Consider the following 19,064-nt stretch of genomic DNA (forward strand, 5'->3'; position numbering starts at 1 on the left):
CAGCGTGAGGAAAAAAAAACTTTGAGAAGGGGCCTCACAAGTGGTAATCCCCCTTCCAGGATGACCAGTGTGGAATAAATTCAGCATTGACTTACAGTAGACAAACATAGTAAACATCAATAAAAGAGAACACTAGGTAACATGTTGGAATTTGTCCGGAAAGTGCATGATAGCCACGACCAACTATCAATAACTTCCTTTCATTTTGTGTATTTTTTGTCCTCTATTTTTTCAAATATTTTTATACAAACAGGATTTTTTTTAAAGCCGAGCCTGGCGACTAACCATCTATGGTTATGTATATGGTTATTTGTGTGTGATATATATATATATATATATATATATATATATATATATATATATATATATATATATATATATATATATATATATATATATATATATATATATATATGTTTATTTACCTTGATTTGCAATTTAGATAATAAAACATTGATTAAAAAGGGTTACACAAGTTTTGTATTAAAAAGTCTTAAAATACTCTCTTAACACTGATTTTGAATTTGTTTTTTTTCTCAATTACTTTCATATAAATAGTTTAAATTTCAATGCAGTTGTTTGTACCTCGTATAATTGTTTTTTTTTTTTTTTTTTTTTTAAAGGCTTTTATTTGTTAAAGGCTTTTTTTTTTATAAATTACTTTTCTCTGATAACAGCCCGTGTTGACATTGACACAAGAGTAATTTGCATGAAAATTGCTCGTAAAACGAGCAGGTTGATTTATCTTCAATATACATACAGTACATACAGTACACTGCCGTAGCGGTGAAGCGGACCCTACCAATATGGTCGCTAGTTTTTTTTAATAACGATTTTATTGTACATTGCAAATACAAACGCAATTGGCATGGAGAAGTCGAAAACCAATACAGCACCGCGTTAATAATATTCATGAGAACATAAGGCGTTGTAGAAATTAAAAAATAGTAATTAAATGAAGTACAAATAAAAAATATGACATATTTAAATCAATTTAAGGGGGAAATTCTTATGTATACAGTATTATAAATTCCTTCGAAACTGAGAGTGGTCATCAAACTCAAAGATTCAATCAAAAAACATTCACTGACAAATTTCTGAGATCACACTTTTGATATATTTTGGGGAATGAACATAAGATTATATGTATTGAATTTTCGACTTTCCTGTCCTGTAAAATGAGTCTAAACATCGTAGGCACGCTTGTTAACGGACTGGTGCAATGCACCGACATACCTAGTCTTCTATGTCTAACTGCGCTAGAGGCATAGGATATTTGTACACGCCTAGTCTGCGAAAAATTCCTAAACTTTCTGCACTTTGTTGAACTCGCTGTGTATTTTCAACATGGGCATGTGGGGATTTTTTGCGCTTCTTATAGCAGCTTTATCTATTATACTCGGAGGGAGGATAGTCACTTTAAGGTAAATGTCCCATTTCTGGTGGAATTCTTTCATTTGAGGATTTCAGTTGTGTGTGTGTTTTTTCCTGACTTTTGATTTGTAAACAAACTAGGAAGAGGTTACTCGCTTCTCGTGAGCTGGTTAAGAATCACCTCCCTAATTGTGTTGCACTGAAGAATTTGAGTATGTAAATCCCCACGTTAGCAAGACTTTAATGGACGAAGTTGATAAATGTGTATTATCTTTGCAGACGAGGGTTCAGAGGACATCACCGTGTTTGGAGATGGGCTTGCCTTTGTCAGCTCTGTAAGTTGTTTTTTTCCTGTGTCCCAGGTAGACGTTGCAATTGATTTATTTGATCTCTACAATGTGACTTTTAGTCAAGTCATGTTTATTTGTATAGCACTTAATCAGAAGGAGTCCCAAAGGGCTACACAGACCACAGATTATTGCAAACTACAGACTGTTATTACACCATCCCCTGATCTAAAACCTACATGACGGAAAGGGAAAACTCAGAAACTTCAACATGAGAGAAATAAAACCCTTAACTCATCTTGAGTTAATCTTGTATTTTATCTTTTTTATATTCATAATATTCTTTTATGTATACATGTATATAGTGTCTTAGTTTTATTATGGTGGCAACTGTCTGAACAGCAAAGTAAAGATTTCATTGAGCAGGGAATCTTGGTTCTTTACTGTGCATATGACAATAAACACTTTGAATCTTGAAATGGAGCAGTGAGAAAATTAAATGAAATGAAATGATCTGCATTTATATAGCGCTTTTCAAGTCAATGAAGACTTCCCAAAGCGCTTTACGATGTGCTTCACATTTCCCAATAGCGGCCCTGCAGCCATGAAAGGCGCTAACCTGCTTATTGGGGGCATTAGGGGTTCAGTGTCTTACCCAAGGACACTTGGACATGTAACACGGAGGAGCCGGGATTCGAACTGCAATCTCTTGATCCCAAGACAAGCGCTCTACCTCCTGAGCCACTCATTTTTTGAGCTGGACAAATCTATTTAAAGCGTAGTGAGCTCCAAAATATTTCTGCGCGTATTTAGGCAAGTGCGCCTCAGATCTATCTTTCGCTCTCGCTGTCTGGCCTTTTATTCTGTGTCCCAGGTATTCTGTTGTCATAATGAATTTATGATGTTCATAAAAATATGTATGATATTTAAATTTTATGAAATCTTAGTGTTTTTTTCCAACCCAAACCCTGAAATGTTCATGAAGAAAAGTGTTGAAGCTTATACATCCCGAGTCTTCACAAGTAAAATATGAAATTTTGGGTGTTTTGGGGCTGGTCCTGCAGAATACAGCTACCGTATTTTCACGACTATAAGGCGCACTGGGTTATAAGGCGTACCCCCAAAAATAGCTTTTTGTCATATATTTTCCATACATAAGGCGCACCGGACTATAAGGCGCTACAGTGGGAAAGTCAACAAAACAATCAGATAGTTCAGTCAAACTTATTAACCCCTTAATATTCCGACGGCTCGCAAAGAGGCAAATACGAGTCTCAGACACGTACTGACACCGTGTCCTTACGATGTCACCAATCACTCGAATGCGTCATTCCACGTATCATTAGGAAGGTTAAACTTTTGGGATTCAAGAAGTGCCAACCATTTCTTAGTTCCTATTTTCTTTTCCGCTGGCAACTGTGTGAACAGCAAACCAAGAATTTCATTGTGCATGGAAATGTGGTTCTTTACTGTGTATATGACAATAAACACTTTGAATTGAATTAAATTTAAAAATGGACTCATCAGAGAAACATTAAGATCAGTCTGAAACAAGAAACTGAGAAAATATAAAGCCTGGGTTGCTCACCGAAGTCGTCTTGCAGCCATCACATTCAATAATAATACGCAACCATTGTCCTCTTAAATCTGTGAGTGTAGTAAATTCAACTGTGTAAAATATGTACACACTCCAAAACACGCAATAATGCCGACAAATAAAATAAAAAAATCAACCGAGAAGCATCTGCATCGATGGACGTTGCTTGTTGCTGTCTGTTTAGCCCTATTAATTCCTGTTTACAAATACAGACTAGAAAAAACCTTAGTTGCGAGACCTTGCAACTCAATATTTAACCTTCTATAAGGCGCACTGTATTATAAGGCGCATGGTCAGCTTTTGAGAAAAAAAGGAAGCCTTTTAGGTGCGCCTTATAGTTGTGAAAATATGGCTATTGGTCTGGCGGCAGCCTGACAAAATCTACTCCTTTTCGGCTTTGCTTTGGGCGCCCTCCTGTAGTAAGTTAGTTATTCGGTTCAGGTCGGGTGTCAATACTTGCGGGCCGGGTCAAGTTGAGCTGGATTTTTAGGCCTGGCCTAACCTCGACTTTAAAGTAATCCACGCAAATGTCTTAAAATGTATCGGTTTGTGTTTTTTCTCGTATTCAAGCGTAATACAAGTTACAGATTTATTTATTTTTTTCCCAAATTGTCCTACGCAGGGATTAAAGTATCCTGGAGTCTCCACTTCCGAGAAGCCTGGAAAGATCTTCCTCCTTGATCTCAAAAACTCTCAGGTGAGGCCAAATGAGCTGCGCATGCCGAGAAACTTCGACCTGGAGACATTCAACCCTCACGGCATCAGCGCTTATACTGACCAAACTGGTAGGAGCAGTTGACAAACAGTTGGCATGAGTTGATTTCGCTTTGCATGCATTTAAACTTTTATACCTTCTGCAATTCTTTACATTGGGTGCGTCAGTATTATTCAATAACCGTCTAACCTTATTTTGCACCCTTGGATGGTGTACTGCAATTGTAGATGTGCAACTACTAATTGATTAATTGATTAACAAGTAATCAATTAGTGTTAGGGTGGGAGAGACGTGGTGGCCGAGTTTCACGGACTGTGGGCGGTTTGAGAGGAAGTCCATTATCCAGTAGCAGATGGATGAAGAGAGTCCTAGGTGAGAGAGTTTCTCCACCAGGATCTCCGGGATAATGGCATTGAAGGCTGAGCTGAAGTCCAGAAAGAGCATTCTGACGTAGCTCCCCCGGTGGTCCTGGTGGCTCAGCGCGGTGCGGTGTTTATGGCGTCATCAGTGGAGCGGTTTGCCCTGTAGGCAAAATGGTGGGGATCCAGTGCGGATGTTAAGGAGTCCTTGATGTGCTGGGACACCAACCTCTCAAAGCACTTCATGACCACAGGCGTAAGTGCGACAGGCCTGTAGTCGTTGAGGCTTTCCACTGCTGACTTCTTGGGAATGGGAATGATCATGGAGGTTTTGAAGCAGGGCGGGACGGTAGCCTGTGACAGGAACTGGTTAAAGATGGTGGTGAAGACCCCAGCCAGCGGTTCGGCAGTCCCTGAGGTGGAGTCACTGAAAACGTGGTGTTTGAAAAACAACCTCCTATTGAACACCAAAAAAAACCAAAAGAACTCATACTGGACTTCAGGAGGAAAAGCAGAAACCTAGCAACACTCATTACAAACGGAGACTGTAGGGAGAGTCCACTCTTTCAAATTCCTGGGTGTGCACATCTCCGATGACCTCTCCTGGTCTGCAAACACCAGAGCGGTGGTAGGGAAGGCCCAGCAATGACTCCATTTCCTGAGAGTGCTCAGGAAAAATCATCTGAAACAGCAGCTGCTGGTGTCCTTCTACAGAGCCTCAGTGGAGAGCCTTCTGACATAATGCATTACGGTGTGGCATGCTGGGTGCACGGCAGCAGACAGGAAAACACTTCAAAGGATCACCAACACAGCCCAGAGAATTGTTGGTTGCTCTCTGCCCAGTTTGAAGGACATTGCCTGCTCTCGCTACCTCAGCAGAGCAGAAAACCTCATCGAGGACTCTTCTCACCTCGACAACCACCTCTTTGACCTGCTGCCCTCCGGCAGACGCTACAGGTCACACAAAACAAAAACAAACAGACTCAGAGATAGTTTCTTCCCCAGAGCCATCACCACCCTAAATACACACTGCACAAAAAAACAGAAATTCTCCACAAATGCTCTTTAAGGAGGAATACAAATGCAAACACGCTACCTCATTAAGATGTAAAATTGTATTCATGCCATGCTTACTTTGCACAATGTTGCCTATTTTGCACTACTGCATATTGCACAAATATGATCCCCTGTAAGCAAACACCCAATGTAAAGATCTTCTGCCTCTACATGCCGACACTTTCTTGTGTAAATATTGTGTAAATATCTTTTTATATATTTAAAATTTTTGATTCTTACAGTTAAATGTGTAACTGGAGTGCCACGTCCAATTTCGTTGTCACAATATGTTCAACCCATTTTGTAACAATGATAATAAAGGTCTATTCTATTCCATTATTGTACTGTTCACCAATTTTATAATGGATTCATCGTTTATATACTCTATAAACATGAAACAAGCAATTCTGGCCTTACTCCACCGGTTTGCTTTTATTTGGGAGAATAATGATCTGGACTTTTTTCCTCATTTATTCTTACGGAACTGGACATTTTGTAATATCCGTTATCATGTAATACCTCCTTCTGGTAAAGAAAACCTCATTCCTTAAAGTAACACATATAAGTCCTGATGAATGTCAAGATGACAATCGAAGCTCTTTTTATTAGTGTGCATCCTTTTGGATCCGAAGTCACGTTTGTCATATTATTTTAAACGATGTTTAATTTCTACTTCTTTTTTTTCAGATGGGACAGTGTACTTGTTTGTGGTAAATCATCCTCACCACAGAAGCCAAATAGAGTTGTTTCATTTTGAAGAACAGGAGATGTCCCTCAAGTACTTGAAAACCTTCAAACATGAACTTCTTCATAGGTACAGTACACTATTCGAAGCAAATCCTTTGCATTTTTTTGTTTAATTTACCTGGCTGTGCAACCACCAAGCTCATGCAGAACTCTGTGATCAGGACTTTATATAACTTCTTGCGGCACACATGTTGATACCTTACAATACTCTGAGGTCATGGGATCAAACCTTCCTGGGCGGAATTTGCATGTTCTCCCCGTGCTTGTGTTGGTTTCCTCCAGACACTCCGGTTTGATACTTTGACATTACGAACAAAATGTTTTGACAAGTAACCTCAATACTTAAAATGTGATTTACATTTATATAGATAAAGACCCTTTCCCTTAAATCCTTCATTAACCGTAAAAGCAAGGCTTTCTTTCATATACATACACCAACATGTTTACAGGTAAACCTAGATTATTCAGTCATTCTATTTTGTTCTGTGTGTTGACTATTTTTCTTTCTTTCCAGTGTCAATGACATCGTCGCTTTGGGCGTGGATCGTTTCTACGCCACCAACGATCACTATTTTTCCCATGAATTGAAAACAATTGTGGAGCTATTCCTGTGTCTTCCTTTGACCAACGTTGTCTACTACAGCCCAGAGGAAGTCAAAGTTGTCTCTGAGGGATATTATTTTGCCAACGGAATCAACGTTTCACCTGATAAAAGGTCGGCTACACCTTTGTGTGATTTGAACAGAATTCATCAGTTCCTCTAAATCAGGGCTCTGGAACCTTTTTGAACCAAAGAGCCATCAAAGTTCAAAATTCAACAAAAGCTAGTTCTCCAGCGCATTTTATTTCGCTGTGTGACGTTAAATAATTTGTTAAAATCTATGAAAGAATCCTATCTACAGTACATGTAACAGGGTTCGTACGTGTGCTTGAAATCTTTAAAATAGCTTGAATTTTGGGTGATGTGTTTGAAAATGCCACCATTGCCATGTTTCTTGGCAGTGACTCCATAGTGTGCAAAAATGACGCCGCCACGCCTGCTCCGGTGGCTTGCCATTATTGCATTGTCGTGTGAAGCGTCACCGCTCCCTACTGGTCTCACTCCAGAGGACAGTTCTATTTAGAAAACTGGCTATTTTGGCTTGGCTGTTCTGGCTCCCAAACGACCCCTGAGATTATTTTCATTTAATGATATATTATCAATAATAATGAAACGTTATCCACCAAATGATTTAGTAATTAGTCATTTCATATGTTTGGCACATGAAATATGAATAAAAATATTTACAGATCTACAAAAATTATTTGTAAAAACAAAACAAGTTTAGCTTTTTACCCACTGAACAGATTTCAAGTCGAACAACAACAGAAAATCCCTGAAAATGCAAACCCAAAAAAAATTAAAAATATTAACTCGTCAGTGCGACAAATGCATTTTATAACAAAAAACCTGTTTTCAACTGTATTTTAACTAATTTAGATACCGATCCTCTTAAAAACACACACCAAATATTAATAATAATAATAATAATAATAATTTCCTTGTATTGTCATTCTGTGTAACAATGTACACAGAACGAAATGTCGATTGCACCTGACCCGTTGTAACGAGCCGATGCAGCCGCAGCCAACAGAGGGCGCCGCCGACCACTTTTTAAGTCTTAGGAATGACTCGGCCGGGGCGCGAACCACCGACCTCCCAGTCTCAAAGCGGGCGCCTTACCATCTAGGCTACTGAGCTGGTTAATGATTATAAGTAAAACAAAAAGCTAAGATCGAAAGATTGAATGCACTCTGCCTTGAAGCAATCAATATAATTAAAATGCGTCGAAATTTGGCTTATTTTTTCTGTTTTTTTATACATACTGTACTTTTATTTTTCTGTCTTCTGTATTGAACTCAATTATTACCCAACACTCATAAAGCCCTTTCCATGTTTGTAAAAAAGAGAGACATAGCCAAGCTTTGTGTGCATTGTTGAAGCAAAATGGCAGAATTCATGTCAGTTTATAGCAGCCCCCATTGACACAAAAAAAATCGTAGATCAAAGTCTGTGCTAGCAGCAAGATAGCGATTTATTTTAGCCATTAAATTCAACAAAATAAATGTTCTTCTGATCGGCGCTAGATTTCTTCCTTTAAAAGTACTAAAACAATTTTTTGTTTAAAAGGTCTTGAAAAGTGCATTGGCCGTGAACATTTTTTATGAACCTTTTTCCAAATATACCACCTAAAATTCATTTACCGCCCTGAATCACTTAAGAGTGTTGAGGCTCTTTTTGACAAATATCTGTCAAAACGACGAGCAAGCAAAGTTATTTTGTAAAAATGTCACATGTACTGCAAACAAGAAGGATACCGTATTAACCTTCGGTGCAGATTTCACTGAGCAGGAGAAGGGAATGCCTCGCGGTGTGTGCAGAGATCTGCCCACCTAAACTGCTCACCCAATCAAATTGCGCTGAGTGGTTTGCTGGCGTTTTTATTCATTTGCAGTTCGATCAGCGGGTTTTCGTCATAAACTATCTCAACATTGAACATACATAGAGCTTTCATATAAAGTTTCTTAGCAACTTACTGCCAAAACGGGATCAATTGGTGTGACACCCTGACTGTAAACTTGAGTTGAGAATGTGCCCTATATATACAGGACTCTGAACCTTGATTTGGCAGTACTGCTTTGGCTCAAAATTCTGGAGCTACAGAGAAGTGCGTAATAGTTGAAATTTATCTTCCAGGCATACATACTCATGGCTCGCGAGACATAGGTTTCCGACCCCTGTTCTAAATGGATCTCTTTTTGTCATGAATAGATACGTGTATGTGATGGACTTACTTGACAGTAAAGTGCATGTTTTGGAGAGGACAAAAGACAATGCCCTGGCCACGATGAAGGTAAATACATTTTATTTTTTTAAAATGATGTTTATGTTTAATTCAGAGTTCTATTTTGTCACCAGGCTGTAGATTTGGGTTCCCTTTGTGACAACATCGAAGTTGATCCGGAAACTGGTGACCTGTGGTTAGGCTGCCATCCCAACGGATGGAAAGCTTTCAACTATGACCTAAAAGATCCACCAGGGTCCGAGGTTGGTGTAACAATGACGCTCAAAACAGATTTCACAACTCTATGGATACCACTGCATGACAGGAACATGTATTATTTTATTTTATTTTTTTCAACTGAGGGAGGAGTGCAAATTATTTGCCCTTATGACAATACATTAATTAGATTGATTGACATGGTTATGTTTTCCCTTTGTTCATCCAAATATAAGGTTGTAATGAATTAAATAAATCAACCGCTTTACGATACAATTGAGAGAGAAAAACAGAAATGAACAAAGGATAATCTGGAAAATCTGGCGGTCAGATTTTCGAGCAAAGAAACTAAAACATGTACAAAAAAATTAACCTGCAAATTTACGATTTTGGAAAGTGGCAAAATCTTAAGATTAAAAAAAAACAATATTACAATTATTTGACTTTATAAACAAACTCACAAATTTTCAACTTTTAAATTCAATTAAAAACATGACAAATTTACAGGAAAGTGACACATTCACACAAAAAATACATTAAATTAGAAGAAATAAACTTGCAAACCCTGTACTGTGTAAATTAGCAGGCTCACGACGATAAATTTACACATTTACATTCAATAAATTCGTAAATCTTCAACTTTATTAAGTTGCAAATTAACAATAGAAAACTGGTGAATTTAGAAGAAGAAGAATTTACTTTTATTGTCATTCTTTGTAACCATGCACACAGAACGAAATGTCGATACATCTGACCTGCACGGTTAAACCGTAGCGAGCCGATGCAGCCGCAGCCGAACAGGGCGCCGCCATTTTAGACCCAACTGCTGTGTTGTGAGTCAATAGGTGACCAAACCCCCCAATTCCAACCGAGCAATAAGTACCAATGTTGTAAGTCTTAGGTATGACTCGGCCGAGGCTTGAACCAGCGACCTCCCAGTCTCGGAGCGGGCCCCCTACCCACAAGGCCACCGAGCTGGTAATTTACAAGTAATTTGCAACTAACCAAAGTGACTTACTTACAAAATATATGCTGATATCAAAGATATTAACTAGCAAATGTCTAATTTCATAAATTGGCATGGTTACACTTATTAACAAACAATTTTACAAGAAATAATTTTCCAAATTGTAAAATGGGGCATTTTTATGGCAAATAAACTCCTAAACTTGATATTTGATATCTACTTATTTATCCAGAGTGGCTGATTTTTAAGAAAATAAACATACATGATCACGAGGAAAATACATTTGCAATTTTGCCACTGTAAACGAGGTTACGTACGTATTTACCATCAGTGCTGAGGGAGAAGGTGTGCGCACGTCCTGTCCTGTGTATAGCTCCGGCCATTCCTACCACTTACCCAATCAAATTGCTCGAGATGCTTTGCGAGAGCTTCTGGGTAAAAGGTTTGTTTTGTGGCTTTTCATTATATTGTGTCTAAACAGTGAACATAGAATGCTTAGTGAGCTTCAATACACAAGATTATTTAAGGATTGTTGCTAAGTAATTATTTACATCAGAGGTCTCCAATATGGTGCCCACGGGCACCAGGGAGGCTCCTAAAGACAGCTGAGGTGAGCTCACAGTGATGAGGCATTTTGATTTTCTATTAAGATTATTATAGTGGTTGACTGGGTCTAGAAAACTACACTTCCAATCATAAACCTGATAGTAACATAAAAAGAACATAGTCATGACAAGATAAGTTTTTATTTTAGAATTGCATATCATACTGGGTGCCCTTTTGCGCTAATTAGGAACAAAAATTAGCTCTCAGCTTGAAAAACGTTGGAGTCCCCTGCTTTGCATGGAAACTCATTGAATAAGGTACGTCACTGATGAGACAATTTTATGATTAAAACCCACAGAACATAATAAACTCCCCAAAATGCTAGCCAAGTAAGCATAGCAATTTGATTGGGTGAGTGGTAGGGGTGTGCGGATCTCTGCTTTTTCGCCCGTGCCCACTGTGCTGAAGGGAGATACAGACGCTCCCCAACTTATGAACGATCGGACGATCGTTCGTAAAGTGGAATTTGTTCCACTTTAGTTGCTTCAGTGCTATATTTTGTATGTTTAAGCTTTATATAAGTAACCTGTATTGTTTTGTACTTAAAAGAAAGACATTTCAAAAAAATAATATGCTCTATAAATTAGGTTTAACTTACTTTTGGAAGGTGAGCTTCAAGAGTTAGGCGTCTTCCTCCTCCGTGGTAAAAAGTGGCCAAAAAAAGCGATTGAACCATTTTCTCAACTGCATCAAGCTTTCTGATTCCACTTTCATTTCAAAAGAAATGGCTCGCCTCTTCTTTACAATTTACACTAACCATATTGAATGGGTGCAAGAGAATGTAAACAATAAAAAATTCAAAGTTTCAAAGATACAGTATTGTATGTTTACACACAAACTAGGAAGAGGAAGCCGGATTTCTTCTGGGTGGATGCTGGGTGAGCTTTCACAGCGCCACACACCGGTAGCGGCGGAAAGAAGCACTACAGTACTGTCCTATACTCGGAAAAACTTACAGCTTACAGCGGCATCCCGAATATTTTTATCATATATATACCGTTTTTCTTAAGTCGAATGATCGTAAGTAGGGGGGAGCGTCTGTACTCCGTTTGCAGTATTTTGTGACATTTTTACAAAAGAAATGCTTGCACCTTGTTCTGAAACTATTTTTTATGAAAAGAAATGAAGGTCAAAATGAGCCGCAACAATTTTAAGTAACTTCGGGAAGGAGAATAGTTTAAAGTAGTATATTTGTTGATATGGGACACAGGCCTTGGCATTATTCATATTTCAAATTTTTTATCAAATCATCTTATGTGGCATAGTGATATAAAATGTGATTTTATCTGGACAAAGTTTGGCGGTTTTGTAAAATTTTGTGTTAAACTATATGGTGTGGCTCTCAAAAAGAAATCTAAATATGTTGCGATTACTGCTCTTTGGGTCGAAAAGATTCCTGACCCCTGATGTAGCGGTCAAATAATTCCCACCGTCCCATGAAAAAAAAACACTAATTAACAAGAAAATCTCACAAATTTACAGAAAGTCACTTTTTAAGCTAGGTTCACACTGCAGGGAAAACAGACTGTTTTGCACGGGCACAACCTGTATCTGATCTGTTAAAGTCCGTATCAATGGCACAAATCCGATTTCTTCGCACCAGTTTCAGGCCACTTTCATATGTGGTCCTAAATCTAATACCTTTCTGATTTTTTGGGACTGCAACTTCTGTGTGAACGGTCCAAACGCAGTCATGCGACCTGCGCGTCATCAAGAGGCGGGAGGAAATCAACAACCATGGCGGAGAAAAACACTAAAAGCATTCCTTGAAAGGGAAAGTGAGCTTTTGGATTTAACTGTTGAGAAGCAAATTAGTGTCTATATGATGCCACCAGTCTCTGAAATAAGAGATGGCAGATACTGGAGAAGCTTAAACTCTTGGGATTTAAAATATGATGGCCATTTCAAAGTATACTTATCACAAAAACATCAGCTGGTCTTGTTACATCCATGAGAGTCCAGTGAATCCAACCGTGTAAAAGATTTACTCTAAAGCAGACAGAAACAAAATCTGCCTAAAAGCATTTCTGCATCGTTGGATGTTCCTTGTCGCAATCCGTCTTTTTGGTCCCGTTTACAAATAAACACTCGCCAAATTACTTCCAATATGGCAGGTCGCCTCTGAACCTTTGAATGACACCACGCTCGACCGATTGCAGGCTTTTTTTTACGATCCACAGAATGCGTTAGCCTATTGCCTCCTTTAACTCCGTATAACTTTGTCCAGTAGTGACCAATTCAAATGATGATTGACACATTGAAACCTTCCTGTGTGGAGTTTGCATGTTCTCCCCGTGCTTGCGTGGGTTTCCTCCGAGCACTCTGGTTTCCTCCCACATTCCAAAAACATGCGTTTCAGGTTAATTGGCTGGTCCAAATTGTCTCTGGGTGTGAAAAACCGAGTGGCTTGTGTGTCTCTGTGTGCCCCGTGACTGGCTGGCAACCAGTTCAGGGTGTCCCTTGCCCACCCGGCTGGGATGGGCTCCAGCACCCTTGCGACCCTACTGAGGATAAGCGATGCAAATAATGGATTGATGGATTGACACATTGGTCAGCCAATGATATTCCCTACATAAATGTATGCAATTTTTTGTTGTGTGTTCAAATCGGGCGAAAATAAACGTGCGTAAATGCAACTACTGATCCTTTTTAATGCATGATTATACTGTACAAGTGCGTACAATAGTAATTGAGAACGTTCACACAGAAGTCACATTCCAAAAGATCAGATATGTATTAGATTCAGGACCCCATATGAATGTAGCCTGGGTCTGATGTAAAAGAAAAAAACGAAAGTAAGTAACACCTCTTTCACAATGTCTTAAAATTGGCCAAAGTCAAATACACAATTGAAGAGGTTTGAGAGCTGTGTACTTGTCGTCTCCGAATGGCCACATTTGGAAACACTTAAACCTACCCTTACAAAATGTCTACAATATGATGTTTAGATATTTATACTGAGATCAAATCCGATTTATTGTCCCAGCTGTTTTCCATCTAAGATGCCCACGCTACACTCTTTTGCAGGCATGTTATTGCAAAACCTTTTTCGGCGAGATTAAAAACCTTCTATTTCTGTTTGTTCCAACTTAGATGACTCAATGTTAGTACCACAGAGACGCACAAGATTGTATTAAGAGGGACCCGAGGCCCAGTTGTTTGTATTCGATTTGTGTGTTAGGAATAAATCCACTCGTGTGTGAAATGCCGGCTTCCTGATACCTTTCTATTGCAGAATGAGCGCGCGTATTGTTGGATGAGTGGTGTTTGGGTAAGGTCAGAAATTGGAGTCAGATTACTAATGTAAGTGTGTTTGAGACTGGGAGGTCGCTGGTTCGCGCCTCGGCCGAGTCATACCTAAGACTTATAACATTGGTAAAATGGCGGCGCCCTCTGTTGGCTGCGGCTGCATCGGCTACAACGGGTCAGGTGTATCGACATTTCGTTCTTGCAAAGAATGACAATACAAAGGAAATTATTATTATTATTATTATTATTATTGATAAAGTAATAATTCCAACAGCAGTCATTTCTGTTGAGGACAAAACTTCAGAGTGTTACCTTTCAAAAAAGACCAAAATCGTCCATATTCTCGGTTCGAGAACACCATTCAGTTTAATTTGGGTATGTCTTCAATTGGAATTTTTGGCCAATTTTGGTTTATTAACAACTCTGCTCAGCCTTTGGCATCCATGTGTACTTCCTTAAACAATAATAACATCGCGTGTTATGTCACGTATCCTCTTCTGCGCATGCGGGACACTTCGTTCACACAGGAGATGGATTTAAAGTTACAGGAGATTGCATACAAGTCTCATTTAGTTGGAAATGTGAACAATCTAAGAAAAACATCGGTTTTCACCGTAATATCAGAATTGACCATTAGTCTCTGCAATATGAACCTAGCCTTAGACTTTTTTATTTGGATTCCAACTCCTTTTTCTTTTTTAAATCTTGTTGTGTCATCCAGGTCATCTGCGTGAAAAACATTCACTCAGAAGATCCGCAAGTGAAGCAAGTGTTTGCCGATGACGGTGACATGATCATGGGCTCCTCAGTGGCTACGATCTATGGCGGGAAACTGATCATTGGCTCGATGTTTCATAAGGCCGTACGCTGTGATTTGGAATGAGCCGTATTGTGCGCATGTTAAGTTCGTGAATAGGACCCTCAAATAAGGAGAGAAGACACCAATTGTTTTTTAACTTGCAAAGAGAACAGAAGAAGACCCAACACTTTTAAGAAATTCCAGCCTGTTCTTAAACCCCTTCATTAGCTGTTTCTTTTTTTTAGGTTACATAAAGTAGATTCGGAAAATCAAAGAACAGCAAGAATGATTGGCCGATTGTCTCTATGATCTACAGTGCTGTGAAAAAGTATGTGCCCCATTCCTGATTTTTGTGTTTTCGCGTATCAAACCAAACAGAGACAACCCAAGGAAATACAAAATACAGTTTTGAAATGTTGGTTCCATTTATTGAGGCACAAAAAAAATCCGCACTTATCCGGCCCTATAAAGTAATTTTCCCCTGAACCTATTAGAAAATTGGGCCACCTTTGCCAGTGATAACAGAATTTAAACGTGTACAATAATTGTTAAAGTTTGGACCCACTCTTTTTTGCAAAATTGTTTCAAATCTGCCAGATTGGATGGTATTCTAGCCTTAACCGCCCGTTTAAGGTGACATCACATCATCTCAAATGGATTTAAATCCGGACTTTGACTTGCCCGCTACAGAACCTTCATTTTGTTTTGCACTCAGGCAATTCTTAACGGCACTGCAAATAGCGCATACTAGTCAAAATAACAAACAATAATGTGAAACAACAGTGAGAGCGATGAACAGTCATCCAAAAAAACCCCCACAAAACTGCAAAATAGGAACATACCAAATAACAAAAAAAACCCTTGCTTCATGAGAAAACGTTTTTGCAGGTGTGCGGTAGTAATAACAGATTGAATCATTTACCTATCATTCCCAACTTTTTATTTCACAGAAACGGAGAATATGATAAGAACTTTTTATTGTCCAAGATACAAAATATATGATTTACTTAACAATGACAAAAACAAAATCAGTAGTCTCTGTCACTGTTATTCTAAGAATGCACATTTTTGTTTGTATATTGTTAGAACTGAATGTTTTTAATGTTGTTAAAACTGTTAATTATTTTCTTTTGTCTTTCTCGGCCAAATTGTTCAAGGTCTGTTGAATTATGATAAATGAATATTCAATGCTAACAAATACTGCAAATCTTCCATAGGTCACTACATCTGTGTATAGAAAGTAACAAAATATGCATTTTCTATTAAAACTACAAATTGACGATGTTGATTGTTCCTTGTTTATGGCACATCTGCTAGCTAGACATTTGCAGTAACCACATGCTTGGTATCCAGTTTACCCCGCCCCAGCTTTTCGGCTTAAAAACGTGGCTTTTAAATGCTTTAACGGGGGGAAAAAAATAATCATAATTTTAAAATTGTCCTTATACATTCTGTAGTATGATTTTCAATGATTGGCAAAGCTGGATGTTTAACTAGGGCAATTTTGCCTGCAAAAATCAGTATCTAATATCGATATATTCAAATCACTTAGTATGTAACATTTTTTTGGGGGGGGGGGAAGATAACAAGTTTTTTTTCTAGATAATCAAAATTTTGCCGACTTATTGGCTGGCTGCTTTTGCTACAGAGCGTCCGTGATGCTAACCGTTAATGCTAGGCGTTTATGACTGCTGTAATGCTTGCATCCTTAGATATGCACACTTGTAGCAGCCTTACTGGCACCTTTATGCTAGGAGCCATGCAACTTAGCTAGTCTCCATTGCAGTGTTTTTCAACCACTGTGTTGCGGCAGGTACACTTGTGTGCATGTGCGGTAGGGCTGCACAGTAAACCGTAATCTAATCGATATCGCCATGTGACGTGTTGCAATTGTGCAATCGCAAGGTCCCACGTTTTTTTTTTCTCAAGGATTTAGAGTTAAATTTTTGTAAGTGATGGAGTGCTTAGCTGACCAGAATCGTCCAAGTTTTAAGACACTAGCCATGAATGCGAGGTAGAGTTTGCTAGCAGTGTGTGCGCAACTGTGATACACTAGTGTATGCTGTTATTTAAAGAGCAAGCGTTTTGCACAATTGGCAATAAAGACAAACGGTAACGAGTAGCCTTAGCAGCTCGTTAAATTGAAAATAAATTCATTAACAAAATTAAACACCGAGGAAAGTCAGAAGAGTCCAAAGAAATGGTGATTTACAGCAGTTGCTCCGTGGATTGTTATCGCATCCGAGAATCGACTGAGACAGCGTCGGGAGAGAAAGGTTTGGCCTCTGGGTAACAACACTGCCTTAAGACACCCCTGTGAAGGCTGTATTTCCCCATTGCCTGAATCCATTACCCATGAAATCAATGAGCTGGAGCTGCAATTCGTGGGAAACTGCTACATTTGGGACCTATCTTTACTCTAATCTTCAACGGGTCTGAGCGTTGAAGTTATATACTATTTTATACGCTGTTTTATTACACTTATACTCAAAAATACTTGTTCTAAACTCGTGACTTCAGTGTTTGAGGGCAAACTCTGAGAGGATGTTGTAAAACGCCTGTGCTTTGGAATGTACCTTTGGTTTCTGTTTGTGTAGATAACAATGATTTATCACCTCGCCTGGGGGCAAGGGCGATGACCTCTCACCCATCTCCCAAGCTTCAAAGGACGATTGGGATAATTGCATAAACACGGCGCGGACCAATCAGCCAGAGGCTTGATCATGAGGCGTGGACATTCGATCGCCATGTGTCATAAAAGTGTGCAACCCGGAAGCCCCCGCTGCTCGCTCTCTCTCCTACACACGATTGTAATTGGGAAGGAAGAAAGATGTGCTCAACTCTTTGATTCAGCTAAATAAATTAATATGTGGACTATACTCGGCTCAATAACTTCTCCGACTTTTGGGCATGCTCCAACTGTAAGGGTTTGGACAAGACACGTGAAGTGTCTTTGGAGTCAGATTATAGTTTAGAAATGTTAAAACCTTACAGCGTTCACACAAAGTCTGCGAACATCACTTAAAACAATGGTGAGCAACATCAATCCTAAATCTGGCAACCAAATCATTAGAAAATGTGTCCAAAACCTACGTTCACACCAAGTTACATTTGCTGCAATGCTAAATTATTTTTCTGTTTGCGGCTCACTAGACATGAATCTCAACGCACTTATTACAATAATCATTATATTTTGCATTTTAGAGTATAACATTGTCATTAAAATAATCTGAGTCCATAAAGGCATAACAAAATCAACCCTTAACATGGACTATATCTTGCACACTGGGTTAACTTTGTCTTTGTTTCTATGATCTGAGCAACCCATGAAATAGTCTGTGGTAATTCTTGCATTGGGCGGCGTCTCGTTTAAGTGAACAGCATTTGAAGGAGAGTCCAATGGGTATGGTGGAGTTGATAAGAGTGTAAAAAAACCACGGCGGTTATTTTCAGAAGTGGCGGTCAAGCTAACCGGCCCCTCGCTTGATGCAAAACGCATGAAATTTTGAAATTCGAGCGATCTTGTATTGCTGTTATCTGTACTGCTTGGTGAAGGATAGTCAAACAGCTTAACTTCCTTAAGCTTCACTATATCGTTGGCATTTTGCAGGCCGAGCTAGCTCTCTTTTTGATAGCTAGGAAATAATAGCAGTTATAATGTAATTTACAAAGTCTATTGTATCTAATTGTATACCAGCCTCTTGAAAACAGGGATTTTCATAAAATTGTAACCGAAAATATTCCAATTAAAAATGTTTCAACATTTTTAAGGGACAGAGTGTATTATTTGACAAAAATTTGTCTGTATTGTCAGGTACAACTGAAAACGAATACAAAAAAAGCACCGGGAAAAATACAAATTATAGAGACTCGACATAACCGAACTGCAGTTTTTCTTCGAATGTATTTTTGCTTAGCCTTTTGCATGTTTTTGTGGTATCCGTAGCAGCAAGATGGCATTATGTTAGCTCCCTCAAGGTGAGGTGCATGTTATGTTAAAAAGATGTCATCTTACGGGTATTCAAAAAAAAAAATCCACCTTTGCATAATATTTTATGTATCTATGTACCTAGCATTCATATCAATATCGATATATACTGGTATATATATTTTTTAAATGAATTTTTACCTCTAGGACAGGTGATGGCCACTCAAAATATTGAAAAGAGCTATATTAGAAATTTTATATAAGCTCTTTTAAGGAATAATATATATATATATATATATATATATATATATATACACACACATTGGACCACATTAAGAA

The 19,064-nt window shown here is 38.6% G+C and overlaps 1 protein-coding gene across 1 annotated transcript; it reads left to right on the forward strand.

Moving 5' to 3' along the window:
* Nucleotides 1–1,257: 1,257 nt before the first annotated feature.
* Nucleotides 1,258–16,076, forward strand: pon2 (paraoxonase 2). The gene is made up of 9 exons (XM_088326095.1): nt 1,258–1,424; nt 1,516–1,586; nt 1,654–1,709; nt 3,881–4,043; nt 6,076–6,202; nt 6,650–6,850; nt 8,948–9,029; nt 9,095–9,223; nt 14,720–16,076. The coding sequence occupies exons 1-9, from the start codon at nt 1,348–1,350 to the stop codon at nt 14,879–14,881; spliced, it is 1,068 nt and encodes a 355-aa protein (XP_088182221.1). The 5' UTR covers nt 1,258–1,347; the 3' UTR covers nt 14,882–16,076.
* Nucleotides 16,077–19,064: the final 2,988 nt, after the last annotated feature.

Source organism: Urocampus carinirostris, chromosome 2 (genome assembly GCF_059441175.1).
Source record: "Urocampus carinirostris isolate Australia breed hairy pipefish chromosome 2, RoL_Ucar_1.0, whole genome shotgun sequence".
NCBI lineage: Eukaryota > Metazoa > Chordata > Actinopteri > Syngnathiformes > Syngnathidae > Urocampus > Urocampus carinirostris.

Coding starts and splice junctions, on each gene's coding strand:
- pon2 (XM_088326095.1), top strand. CDS start 1,348: ATGGGCATGTGGGGATTTTTTGCGCTTCTTATAGCAGCTTTATCTATT. Junction 4,044..6,075: donor CGCTTATACTGACCAAACTG/GTAGGAGCAGTT, acceptor CTTTTTTTTCAG/ATGGGACAGTGTACTTGTTT. Junction 9,030..9,094: donor ATGCCCTGGCCACGATGAAG/GTAAATACATTT, acceptor TTTTGTCACCAG/GCTGTAGATTTGGGTTCCCT.